The following is a 14,016-nucleotide window of genomic DNA, read 5'->3' as shown; positions in this document are numbered from 1 at the left end:
AAATCTGAAACTGCCGTATAACAGTAGTACTAACCTGGACAGAAAAGGCTGTTGAGATCTCGTATGATGGCTCTGAACGAAGGCCTAAACGATGGCTCGTAATCCATACAGCTGTTGATCAGGTTCGCAAGTTCTGTCCACTTGGGAGCCGCAAGTTGGTGACGATTTTCATAAAATAGCTGTTTCTAGAATGACAAACACAGGAACGTCCTTAATTTTGAACTAAAAAGGTGGCTTTTTTAATCTTATATAATACTAAGGACTTGAGTGTTGCCATACCTTAGAAATGTCCATACCGGCGAGTGGCTTTTCTCCCCTGCTGCATATCTCCCATAACGTTGTGCCAAAGCTCCACTTGTCGGCGGCCGGACTCAGGTTTTTAGGGTCTAAGATGCATTCAGGAGCCACCCAGGGGATTCGCTCCACAAGAACTAGAGAAACACATTTATAGTTACTTGTCAATCGATGGACACAAATAAATTTAGATTACATGGGAAAATTCATAAAGTGCCCTACAATGAGTGAATGAAGTGCTCCTGAACAGCTCAGGTAGAGCAATGCATTAGCAGCACAAAAGGTCATGGGTTCGAACCCAGGGAACACACATGCTTATAAAAATTGCATACCTTGTAATGCACTGTAAGTCACTTTTGGCTACAAACCACAATAGCAAGAACAAATAATATATGTGACCCTGGACCACAAAACAGTCTTAAGTTGCACGGCTATATTTGTAGCAATAATGTTCTATGAATACATTTTGTAATTTCCTACCGTAAATACATAAATAAATTAATTTATCACTAGTAATGTGCGCTACAAAGGACTCATTTGGATTGGCGATTATCTCAATATTTTTTTTTTGCAGATTCCCAAATAGTTGTATTTCGGGCCAAAAAAAAATCTAAAATTGACCCTTACGACTGGTTTTGTGATCCAAGGTCACAACTCCATGGAAAACACTGCCCTCTACTGGTCAAGTGTTCATGTGTAAATGAAAATGTTGAGGTCAGGTGTGGAAAACATTCGAGCTGGCAATTTGAATGATTTGGTCTCTGCTACTTTATAGTATCTCCTTGATTTACATGCATTTGGGAAACACTTATACAAAGTGACTTATTTGATCAGTTCATTTGATCAGTCTCTGCGATTAATCTCATAAACTTTGTGCTCAACTTTATGATTGTTTTGAACTCCATTTATTGTACAATTCTTGATTTATATTATATTGAGATTTTTTTTTTGTGTATATTTATTCCATTTTGAGTTAAAAGCAATATGTGTCTCCACTAAAACCCACTCCACTTCTCATTTACAGGTTATTTGACACATGCATATGCACATCCTCTTATATTGGTTCATGAAAATATCCCATCATCACTCACTCTCTCTGGGCAGCACTGTGACGCTGATGCCCGGGTCGCTTAGTTTAATGAACGGTGGGTTTCCCTGTGCTCGGTCCTCCTCTCTGATCAACAGAATGTTCTTTGCACATACGTTCCCATGAGCCAGATTCTTCTCCTCCTGTGTGTGAAAACAAATACATGAAGGTTATGGAAAAATCCTGTTTAACCCAATTAATTAAAGATTTTAACAGAATGATGAATGGTGGTCACTCCAGCAACCACCTTTCAATAAAAAGAGCCAATAATCAATCATTAAAGGGAACATATTATGCAAATCCACTTTTACAAGGAGTTCAGACACAAATGTGTGTTGGCAGTGTGAGAACGCAATCATCCTACAATGAAAAAAATCCACCCACTCCTCCTTTTTAAATCTCTTTTAAACCAAAGCAGTCTCATTAGACATGCCGTTTTGATTCTCTTGTTAATGGGATGTTACAGTGATAAAGCCCCGGCCACAGCAACTGACTAATTGGTTAATTTTACCCAAATGTGTTTGTTAGCACATCGTAGCACTACTATTAAGCTACTATTGTCTCATGCCGTGATCACAACAAATGCAAATAGAGCGTCTGGTGCGAATGATTTCAATTTTAAGTCAATGTAAAAAACGCGTCTGGAGGTCTTGCGGGGCGCTAGACCCAAATCCGCCTCATGCGCACGAACTAGACGCAAATTTATCATTGTCGCAGGAAACGCGCAAGTAAAAAATCTGAACATTTACGCCGCATTAACCAATCAGGAGCTTGCTCCAGTAGTGACATGATTACAGAAATCAAGCGAAGTCGCAGAAGCCCCTCCCATCCTCCTTGAATGTCTCGAATGACTAGATTTTAACGCTCATGAATGAAGCCAGTAAACTCAAAATGTTCAAGCGTCCAACTACACATGAATAGAGCGTTTTTTCCGCCTCTACCGCGTCTGTTGTGAACGCACAGTCAAGACTGTATTCACAGGAATCATATCTATTTTTTAACCAAAAGCGCTCACTATCTGTTGATAAAAACTTGGCATAATAGGTGCCCTTTAGACTAATGCAGTAGCTGAAGTGGAGAAACCTAAAGAAAGTGTTTTTTAATGCACAGTTAATGTCATGTTTAAGTGTTTGTTGGAAAAATTTTATATTGATACCTCAGTATTCAAGTAAATAGGACTTGGTGTTGTATGACTGAAATAGCTGTCGTTGCAAGTGGAGAGACTTTCCTTAAAGCAACTTACCAAAAACAGCATGGCCCCGGCGAGCTGCTTGGCCACCTCCAGCTTCCACAAGATGTTCACCGATATCGAGTTCTTGTTCTTCTTCAAATAGGTGTCCAAAGAGCCAAACTTCACATATTCCTGCACCATGATGTCTAAGACAAAAACACCACAAGTTGAAAGATTCTGTTGCATTCACAGAAGCATCCTTTTGGGTAAAAATACCGACACTTACTCTCCTCGCCGCACACACAGATGCCGTAGGTTAACACCAGGTGCTTGTGCGTCAGCTGGCTCATCATGCTTGCAGCTTCAAAGAAAGACTAAAAGAAAAACAATATTTATCAAGCAAATATAAATATATAAATAAGGTAGCTCAAGGGCAAATTCTGTGAGATCGTCTAGGTGCTTGAATACATTGAAGCGAGAGGATTTTAGTAACACATTTCTTACCTCCGAGTAATTTCTGTGTGCTTTGTCCAAAACTTTGACAATGACTTCAGTCTTATGGGTCTCTCCATAGTCACCCTGCTCTCTGCGAATCCCTCTGAAGATCTTGGTGAACGTTCCCTGACCTTGACTCTCACCCTGGACAGAATGACGTATAACATTGTTGCGCTTTACATTTATTACATGTATTTTTAACCATGATCCACTGCCATGATACGTAAGGACAGAATGAGATACTTACAAGATCAAGGTCTTCTTTTTTGATTTTGTGAAACACCATCTGACTGATGTTGCGTCTCTGCAGTGAGGAGGAGAGGGGAACCTCTGAACCCCGTCGACTTCGACACACCAACAGGCTTGACTTTTCTATTTACGTTAAAAACACAAAGCAAAAGTTTTCCACGCAACCATAAGACCATTATAAATTTGAATTTTTACTACTACGATGACTACATACAAGTGTATATAAACAATCATTGAATAAGACCACCTCCCTGTCCCTTCTACTACAAAAAAAGTAAGATATCACGAATCCGTCAAAACTGGGTCTTCATTTATCCACTTTATTTTCGAACACGGAGTAAGACAAATTGTGATGGAAGTAAGATAAAATGTGACGTATTTCCCTTCTTTAAGCGAGACGTCCATTTCAATAGCCAGCCGGCACAAAAAACAGTGTAGTGGGAGCACGCATAAAACATGATATACCTGAATATTTACTAGACCTGCCATGTATGAACCAGTGTGAGGATGAAATTAAGAAGTGGCCCGATATATCAAATGAAGATTCAATCATTTCGTGTTGTTGGTCGTGTGACGTGTCTTCAAATCGCAAATATAAAAGCACAGAGACATACCAGTATCTTTACAATGGGAAAGTCAGTCGAGTGTTAAATACATGGAATATACCAAGACTTCATGTTTTTAATCTTTTCAGGTGATGGTTTAAAATGTCACAACTGGTCCCTCTGTTGTGAGTTTTTTTAAATGGCAATTTTTAATTGACTTTAATTGACACATTAAGCTTCATGCGATCCGACGGCATCAACTTATCCTTCTCATTCAAAACATATTAAGCTATTTAAACAAATCATAATAAACATATTAAACTACTTTTAAATGTATTCAGTATTGTTTTTTCGTTTTATGGAAATATTATTATTAGTGATGCACCGAAATGAAAATTCTTTGCCGAAACCGAGTAAAACAAAGGCCGAAACACCGAAATAAATTATTATGGCAATTATTAGTACAAATGCATTTATGGCTATCACTGTGTACTAACTTTACTAAGGGGGGGGGGGGGGGGGGGTGACAGATCACAAAACTCACGGTTCAGATCACATTACAGTTTTTGAGGCACGGATCGGATTATTTTTCAGATCAGCAAAAAGGGGGTGGGGAAAATCTAATAACAAATAAAGAAATTACAAACATTTATAAAAAAAAAGAACAAAGCTGCACATTAATAAGGGCTAACATTAGCATTAGGTACAGAAATCAAATTAAACTAGATAGAAAAGTTTGAAGACAAACTTTATGTTGGCTTGACAAAGCCTAGCCTGAATGTTTAAAACAGATTGAGAGAAATTTAAAGCAAGTTTAGTTTAGTATTATAACTTTCCGTAAACATGATACCAAAAGTTACCATGTTAGCATGTTTAGCACTAAGTTAGCATGATGCTAACATGAATTAGCATGAAGCTAGCATGATGATAACATGAATTAGCATGAAGCTAACATGATGCTAACATGAATTAGCATGAAGCTAACATGAATTAGCATGAAGCTAACATGATGCTAACATGAATTAACATGAAGCTAACATGATGCTAACATGAATTAACATGAAGCTAGCATGATGCTAACATGAATTAGCATGAAGCTAGCATGATGCTAACATGAATTAACATGAAGCTAACATGATGCTAACATGAATTAGCATGAAGCTAGCATGATGCTAACATGAATTAGCATGAAGCTAGCATGACTTAGCATGAAGCTAGCATGATGTTAACATGAATTAGCATGAAGCTAACATGAATTAGCATGAAGCTAGCATGATGCTAACATGAATTAGCATGAAGCTAGCATGATGCTAACATGAATTACAATGAAGCTAGCATGATGCTAACATGAATTAGCATGAAGCTAGCATGATGTTAACATGAATTAGTATGAAGCTAGCATGATGCTAACATGAATTAGCATGAAGCTAGCATGATGCTAACATGAATAAGCATGAAGCTAGCATGATGCTAACATGAATTAGCATGAAGCTAGCATGATGCTAGCATGATTAGCATGAAGCTAGCATGATGCTAGCATGATTAGCAGGAAGCTAACATCATGTTAGCATGATTAGCATGAAGCTAACATGATGCTAACATGAATTACCATGAAGCTAACATGAATTAGCATGAAGCTAGCACGACGCTAACATGAATTAGCATGAAGCTAGCACGATGTTAACATGAATTAGCATGAAGCTAGCATGATGCTAACATGAATTAGCATGAAGCTAGCATGATGCTAACATGAATTAGCATGAAGTTAGCATGATGCTAACATGAATTAGCATGAAGCTAGCATGATGTTAACATGAATTAGCATGAAGCTAACATGATGCTAACATGAATTAGCATGAAGCTAGCATGATGCTAACATGAATAAACATGAAGCTAGCATGATGCTAACATGAATTAGCAGGAAGCTAGCATCATGTTAGCATGATTAGCATGAAGCTAGCATAATGCTAACATGAATTAGCATGAAGCTAACATGAATTAGCATGAAGCTAGCACGATGCTAACATGAATTAGCATGAAGCTAGCACGACGCTAACATGAATAAGCATGAAGCTAGCACGACGCTTACATGAATTAGCATGAAGCTAGCACGATGTTAACATCAATTAGCATGAAGCTAGCACGATGCTAACATGAATAAGCATGAAGCTAGCACGATGCTAACATGAATTAGCATGAAGCTAGCACGATGCTAACATGAATTAGCATGAAGCTAGCACGATGCTAACATGAATTAGCATGAAGCTAGCACGATGCTAACATGAATTAGCATGAAGCTAGCACGATGCTAACATGAATTAGCATGAAGCTAGCACGATGCTAACATGAATTAGCATGAAGCTAGCACGATGCTAACATGAATTAGCATGAAGCTAGCACGATGCTAACATGAATTAGTATGAAGCTAGCACGAAGCTAACATGAATTAGCATGAAGCTAGCACGATGCTAACATGAATAAGCATGAAGCTAGCACGATGCTAACATGAATTAGCATGAAGCTAGCACGAAGCTAACATGAATACGCATGAAGCTAGCACGATGCTAACATGAATTAGCATGAAGCTAGCACGATGTTAACATGAATTAACATGAAGCTAGCACGATGCTAACATGAATTAGCATGAAGCTAGCACGATGCTAACATGAATTAGCATGAAGCTAGCATGAAGCTAACATGAATTAGCATGAAGCTAGCACGATGTTAACATGAATTAGCATGAAGCTAGCACGATGCTAACATGAATTAGCATGAAGCTAGCATGAAGCTAACATGATTTAGCATGAAGTTAGCAAGATTTATTATGAAATTAGCATAAAGCTAGCACGAAACTAGCATGAAGCTAGTATGACTTAGCATGGAGCTAGCATAAGGCTAACATGACCAAAAGACCCAACCCCCATGTCTCTATGATGTTCGGATCCAGAGATATAAGGCTTTGTTTATTATGTTGCTTGGGTGCTCATATTTGGTTGTTAGGGGCGTGGCTTAATACCTCAATAAGAATCCAAAGAGACTGATTGGATGTCTGAGTAAAATAAGCCCACCCCCATGTCTCTGTGACACTGTGATGCAAAGATATCCATCTGGGCATTTTATAATGGCAGTCTATGGAAGATGTTGCTAGGGTGCCCAAAATGGTTGCTAGGGGCGTGGCTTAATAGCTCTGGGGTGATCCTAAGAGACTGATTGGATGACTGAGTAAAATGAGCCCACCCCCATGTCTCTACGACACTCTAAAGTGAAGATATTCCATCTGGGACGCATTTATTCCCTTATATGGGCATGTTCTCTGCCCCATTATAAGTCAATGGGGAAATTTGGGTGGCCCTTACGCCCCAGGGGTGAAACTTACACCCCAATGTGAGGCATGTTCTTACAGAGCCTGCCAGCCTCTTCAAATGTGGTAACCCAGAAGTTTCTACAAATTTCTCGCTCGCAGCTATGACCCGTCAAAGTTTGTCGCAATGTTAAGTCAATGGAAAATTTGGGGTGTTTGAGCGCCCCGTTTAGGAATTCGGTAGGTCCCATCAGTTAGAAAAGATATAGCATAAATCTACGTACCAGTCTTAAAAGTTTTGTAAAATTTTGTGGGTGTAGCTTGAAAGCTCTAGGAGGAGTTACAGTTAGAAAAAGTGTGGACCAGAAGAATAATAATAATAATAATAATAATAATAAGCTTAGATCGAAGAACAGTATGTTGGCTTTGTCAAGCCAACATAATGAGTCATAACACTGTCTTTATTGTATAAATTAAATATATTATTATTTTTAGAGTAGCTATTTGTCTCTTTGTTAGAATTAAGTAGGTGAATTGAGGTTACTGTCTCTTTAAATAAGCAGAGACTGGTTTATGACTGTAATCTATACATACACTTAAGACATAAACAAATGTTTTTATTAGAAAAAGAATACTTTGGAGATAATTTTGTTTATATGTGCCCTGTCAATAACAGAAAGATTTTACGTTCTCTTGTTTGCGTCTCACTCGTGTGTGCACTATTGAGGGCACTTAAACGCGCGCGCACACAGAGAACGAAGGCGAATTCCAAACAGCGCAGCATAAAAACGTTACGTTGTTTTTCATTGCTTTATTCGGCACATGTATGTTAATGGACTATACAGTATGAGACACATTTATGCGACTCTCTCTAAAGTTTACACATCAAGAGTTCTGATCTTTGAAGACCGTACTCACTGTGATGATCACGTCTGGACCGGACACAACCGCATGTGCCTCTGTGCGTACTTTAGCGCCTTTTTGCGGTTAATTACATCCTTGCCGCATACATGTTGCTTCAGACAAGCACGTGCAGGTCGCGGTTTCTGTTTGCGTCATCACAACATTTCGGCCGTATTGTTTCGGTGATAAAAGTCTTTCGGCCGAAAGCCGAAAATGCTCTTTTGGGCCATCTTCGGCCGAAAATTTTCGGTGCCCGAATATTCGGTGCATCCCTAATTATTATGCAGTAGGTAAGACACGAGCTTATGAAATTATTTGCTTATTTAAAAAAAATTATTTAAAACATAACAAAAGTACGCACAAACACATCACAAACATTAACTAATAAGCAGTTTATGTCTTATTTCTGTACTGTAATCGCATTTTTGTAATAATATATAGTAGCAGTATAAATCAGCATAACATTAGTTGTTTTTAAACAATTATTGCATTTATTGTTCACTGGCAGTGTCTAAGAAATGTTTTACTGGATGGATGTGTGGATACAGCTAATGGGTGCACGTGCGCCACATACACATTCAACTCTAGTGCGTGTATTATGGTTGAAACAAATGTTTTGCAGAGATATACTGAGTTTGTACCAGCTAATATGGCAACCCATAACTGCACACATTATGTCTTTCTGGATTTCATAATAAACATTAGGGGTGGCACGGATCACAAAACCCTCGGTTCGGTTCGTATCACGGTTTTATGGTCATGGTTCTCGGTTCAGTACGGTTCTTGTTGTTATTTTTTCTTAACATTTTTTTAACATTATCTTATTAATGTATTAATTATCCATAATTTAGGATACAGTATTAAAAAAAGTTATATCATGTAATAATGTACAAACTGAATTTGACTTTAAGCACATTATTGGGACCATCCCTGAGGAAAGCCAGGTTAGATTTTGATACAGCAAGAGGGAAGACATTGATAATTTCAACATGCTTTTCGTTTATTTGGCAAAAAAAGAGAATGTGTATTGGCATCTACATGAACTTTATGTGCATTTTTAGCACACAAAGATAACTTGCATTTATCAAACTGCAAACTTCAGTGTAGCTCTAAGATTTATCACTGAGATGCTGCTTAAATACTGCAGAGAGTATATTTGTGGACGAGAGAGAAACATAACGTTTACACCTGTAATATTTAAATCCGTCTCTTTTGTCCACTTTTGACCACTTCTGTCCTGATTACTTTGAGGGACAATTTCTGAAATAAGATCGCGCAACTTTCACACGCAAGCAAAATGAAACTACGCGGAAATCAGCCGCTTTAATTTTATCAATGAAAGGCTAAAATAAATAGCGCTGAATACAAAAAGACGTAAAACACTGTGTTCAGTACCTCAGATTAGATAAATGGTCGGAGAGAACACGTTCAACCCATACACTGCAGTTCTATCTATTGTTTTATTTCCGCTGTCATCATAGGTAACATGAAATAAAAAATGTTTCCACACACCAAACTTATACGACGCTGGTGCATCCTCCAACTCCGGGCAGACTTCCTTTTCTCTCCCACTTGCCATTTCTACACGTAACATAACCTGCAGTAATACACTCCAAACCAGTCACCTCTTCTTTCGTGCGACAGGGAAACACGCTATCTGAGGTCACATACAGGGCATGAGGCTACATTGCGCATGCCATGAACCGGTGAACCGTGCGACTCACACGCGCCCCGAACCGAGACAAACAAACCGAACAGTTCGGATTTTTTTCATGAACCGTGCCACCCCTAATAAACATTAAAAAGCCAGTCAAAATGTGTCACTTGTGTCCCTCGCAATATGACTACTATAAGCTGTAGTGGCTAACTGGAGGAGCTCAAAGATGGTGGCGCCCACATTCACTTCAAAAAATAAGGTGGAAAAATCATCCTAAATTCGATCTAGAAAACGCACGTATAGATATGAAATTAATATATTGCATATGATCTTGAAATTGTGACTATAGACACTAAATCCAACGATTTATCATATGGGATAAATATTAAAGTGTCATTTCACTTTATTATTATGACTCAACTTGTATACTTAAATGTTCTGATTTCTTTGTATGAAGTCAATATTTGGCTTGATGGCTACATCGGATTGAAATTTTGTGTCAATAGCCAACTTAGAAATAAAAAATGCTGATGTGTCAAATACTTATTTTCCCCGCCTTATGTTGCCAATCCAAACGGTGGAAAAGGAGGGATTTGACCAACTTGTTAAAAAGGTAACACCTCCCAGGTAGAATTTTTTTTTTGAAGACATCCGTGCCTGTGATGTATGAAGCATTCCGCGACAAATTAGCTGCTAAGCTATCATGAATTTTTGTAACAAATATATTTTTCTTTTAACTGATAGTATTAATTGGTAATAAATTCTTACCTTCAGTTAACCTGTCAATATGAGAATACGTACTTACGATAAATTCTCAAAAGCGCATACAATTTGCTGCAAATGAAATTATTGATGATATTTCAGATTATAAAATACAAAAAAAATTGTACATATATGTTACCCTGAGAAGCCTTTCAGGTTCAGTACTGACCTTTGGCCCTCGGAGAACAGCACCTGCTGAACTGAAATACAATGCCATCTGATTTCACAGTTTCCTTCTGGTAACACTTGAGCAGTTCCTTCAGGCTTCTAAAGCTCCTTTTGGTTCCACTGAGATTGTAATCCCCGTTCACAGACCTGGTGATCAGGCAGTGCTTGTACTCTACATCCTCATACGCCTGATAGACAGTAAAACACATGAAGATTATGCGATAATAAAAATACAGCTGAAGTATAACGGTCACAGACTTCTGAGTGACACCTTTAGAGATTATATTATTTATATAAATGCTTTATATAAATAGACAGTACAATTATTTATGGATACTGTAATTAAATAAGAATTCTAACATCACATAGCTAAACAGATTTTTTACATACCCCAACTGCAAGAGTCAGGAAGTATTTGTTGAAATCTTTGGGGCTGCAGCGTAACACATACAGACCTTTCTGGTTTCCTGACTTGCGCAATTTGTTGATTGCAAAGTCCATTCTGTGTGAACAGACAATGAAAGCAAAGACGGCTGAATGCAACTCTGCATCGAATTAATATGAATATTCATTTTATTTTGTCAAAGAGTAAACTGAAAGTGCAAAAACTGCCGAAATTAGGGCAAATGGATAAAAATAAACAGCATGTGATGCTGAAGAACTTCCTGCTGCGCTTACGATATTGGCCCGTGGCAGTAGCTCTCAATGGCGTCCAGCAGATGGGGCGGTGCCACATCCCTACAAAGGTAATGATGGGCGTCCGTGGTCAGTCTGTAGTAACCATCGATCAGAGACACAAAGGACAAAGCCTCCGCTGAAGTAGAAAACTCCAGCTCCTGATAAAAACAACAACAACAACAACAAGTCCAAATCAGTGCATATAAACCTGTAAATAATCCAAAACCAGCAAACGCCTACAGTGCAATACCTAGAATCACAACACTTAGTTTTGGATCAAATTTCAAATGCACATATCCCTAAAGGTCAGCCTCCTACACAGGCATTAGGTAGCTGGCTAGACATTGTTATAGATAATAACAGGAAGAATTCCATAAGGCACCATAAAGCCGTTCAACATGGTTTGACAATAAATAAAAGGAAATCCTTATGAACAACAGTGCAGAGATTTGGTACACAGATCAACAATTTTCTTATCTAACAGACTTACTAGAGTTTTGCCATCTTGTCGGTTGATGGAGACGATTCGGTTCGTGTCGGTCCCCTCTTTGCTGGCCTGCCTGATACTGATATCAACGACTTCTCCGAAATCACAATACGTCTGCAGGTCCTGTGAGAAAGTAAAATCTCAAGAGATCATGTTTTAACAAACACAAGAAAAGTAACCTCCTCGTTTTGGTAGCATCACAAAAGTACCAATAAAGATAGTTATAACACAATACAAATCACAGTTTTATACGCAAAAAAGAACGAAAAGAATGAACTGCAAGTTTATAAATAATACATTTATAATAAAATAGGGCTGTATGATATTGGCAACAACAACAACAACAAAACTGCTATTCGATGAGTTGCTGAATGGTGCGATATATGATAGCAGTACAATAAATCTTTACGCTCATAATCGGTTTGAATAACTATAAAATTAGGGCTGGAACAACGCATCGATGTAATCAACTACGTTGACGCAAAATATGCGCGCCGATTCATCAAACCCAAAATGTCGGCGGGGAGTAGTAGCAACGTGAGTGGCTCCACGCAGGTTTCACACCGCAAACGTGAGGAGTAGGGATGTGCATTTATGTCATTTTTTATTTTCGATTAATCCATAGGTCTGAAAAACGAGTACTCGATTAACTGGGGGCGGGGCAATCAAAGGGGCGGGTGTTTAAATATGAGATGATAACCCATTGAACTTTTGACTGCGCTGTAAATTTCGCACCTGACTGACTCTATTCGAAAATCACGGCATCCTTTTAAACCATAGTGCCTCAGTGATGTGAGGTGTGGCCGGCTTCATGGGATCGGCAGGCTGCCACGCATTTCGCGGATCGGCTGGTTGCTGCGGCGCGGTCGCGCGGAATTATCTGTTTGTTTTTGAATCATGCATGGTTATGTCAAATGCCGGTCTGCGTAGCACAACACGACATCAAACGCGCATTTCTAAACCAAGTCTTTACTTCCACATGCGCTTGTAACGCTAATCAGAGATCCAAATTCCGCCATATCAACAATAAATAAACCCACATGATCATCGTTTTCGTCATCGATGCCACGTTCAAGTACTCGAGCAATCGAATACTCGTGCCCATCCCTAGTGAGGAGTGCGTAAGCGGGGCATGTTTTTTTTCAGTGCCCAAGTTAACAAGTAAGAGTATGCACACCGCACGCATAAGCAGTGTGCGCTCGCATAGCAAGAGCGGCCCTGAAGCAGCAGTGCTGCGATCGTTTCGGCTCAATTAAAGTGACAGTGCTTTGTTTATGGTTTAAATGCCCGTGGATTGACACGAAAAAGTGTCATCATAAAATCATGAATGTGATGCAAAGTGTATTAAACAGTCATGACTTTGAGCAATTTAACATAAAAAATTAAATATTATAAAACACATACATTGCGCTATGCATATTTGCAGTAATTTGGGGGAACGAAAGCATCAATTGCCAGTCTCTCTGTTATCTGTATCGACCTAAAACTTTGACTAAACATCACTTTTTTATGCATTAAAATTATTTAGTGTTTGCAAACCACTGCCATTTGTGCATTTCGATATGCACATTTGCAATATTGTGTTCATTTAAATGTATCTGTGGTAGCCCTATTTAACAATGCAAAAGGGAGATTTTTCGACTTTAGGCCCACAATATAACAAACAGACAGTACCAGATACTTCTGTAAGGCTCAAATTATTATCAAAGTGTGAAGGAAGTCCATACATTAAAAGGTTCAGACAGACATTACACAATTTCGAAATTTTAAATATCAATAAAATCTTGCAAGCACCATTAAAATAGCAGTACTGCCCTGCATACACTGTAATAAAAGCTTATGTAAGCGTTTCTATGAATTTCAACCATTAAATCTAAAAATAGACCACAGATATATATATATAATAATCTAAAGACGGATCTGTTTCATCTGAAATGAGCACTCGACCCAAGAACAAGCACAGTAAGTTCATAATGTCAAAGTGGTTTAAATATTTACCTACATCACTGAAAAAATGTCTATGCACCAGTGTTTAGTAAACCTCTTTGTAGTAAATTCCGCTCCATCTGAAAGCAGGTAATAGCGGTTTACTACTAATCACCAAACCGGCTTTAATGATGAGACACGCATGAAAATCGCACACAATATTTTTCGCAAGCTCTACATGAAAGTAACTTTACACACTTTCCTCATTCATTATAGTAATGTATGAATATGCA

The 14,016-nt window shown here is 38.4% G+C and overlaps 1 protein-coding gene across 1 annotated transcript in view; it reads right to left on the bottom strand.

Annotated features, from left to right (window-relative positions):
- jak2b (Janus kinase 2b) overlaps nucleotides 1–14,016 on the bottom strand; it is a 39,636-nt gene that overhangs the window by 7,437 nt on the left and 18,183 nt on the right. The window contains exons 7-17 of the mRNA XM_065284380.2: nucleotides 11,801–11,920; nucleotides 11,311–11,468; nucleotides 11,023–11,134; nucleotides 10,634–10,820; nucleotides 3,295–3,419; nucleotides 3,057–3,191; nucleotides 2,839–2,926; nucleotides 2,625–2,758; nucleotides 1,386–1,524; nucleotides 280–431; nucleotides 35–185 (exon numbers count right to left, since the gene is read on the bottom strand). Coding sequence (XP_065140452.1) covers nucleotides 35–185; nucleotides 280–431; nucleotides 1,386–1,524; nucleotides 2,625–2,758; nucleotides 2,839–2,926; nucleotides 3,057–3,191; nucleotides 3,295–3,419; nucleotides 10,634–10,820; nucleotides 11,023–11,134; nucleotides 11,311–11,468; nucleotides 11,801–11,920 — 1,501 coding nt within the window. The remainder of the gene's footprint in view (nucleotides 1–34; nucleotides 186–279; nucleotides 432–1,385; nucleotides 1,525–2,624; nucleotides 2,759–2,838; nucleotides 2,927–3,056; nucleotides 3,192–3,294; nucleotides 3,420–10,633; nucleotides 10,821–11,022; nucleotides 11,135–11,310; nucleotides 11,469–11,800; nucleotides 11,921–14,016) is intronic.

Source organism: Paramisgurnus dabryanus, chromosome 5 (genome assembly GCF_030506205.2).
Source record: "Paramisgurnus dabryanus chromosome 5, PD_genome_1.1, whole genome shotgun sequence".
NCBI classification, from domain to species: Eukaryota; Metazoa; Chordata; class Actinopteri; order Cypriniformes; family Cobitidae; genus Paramisgurnus; species Paramisgurnus dabryanus.
The sequence above is the reverse complement of the archived record's forward strand: the minus strand, read 5'-3'. Positions and strand labels throughout refer to the sequence as shown.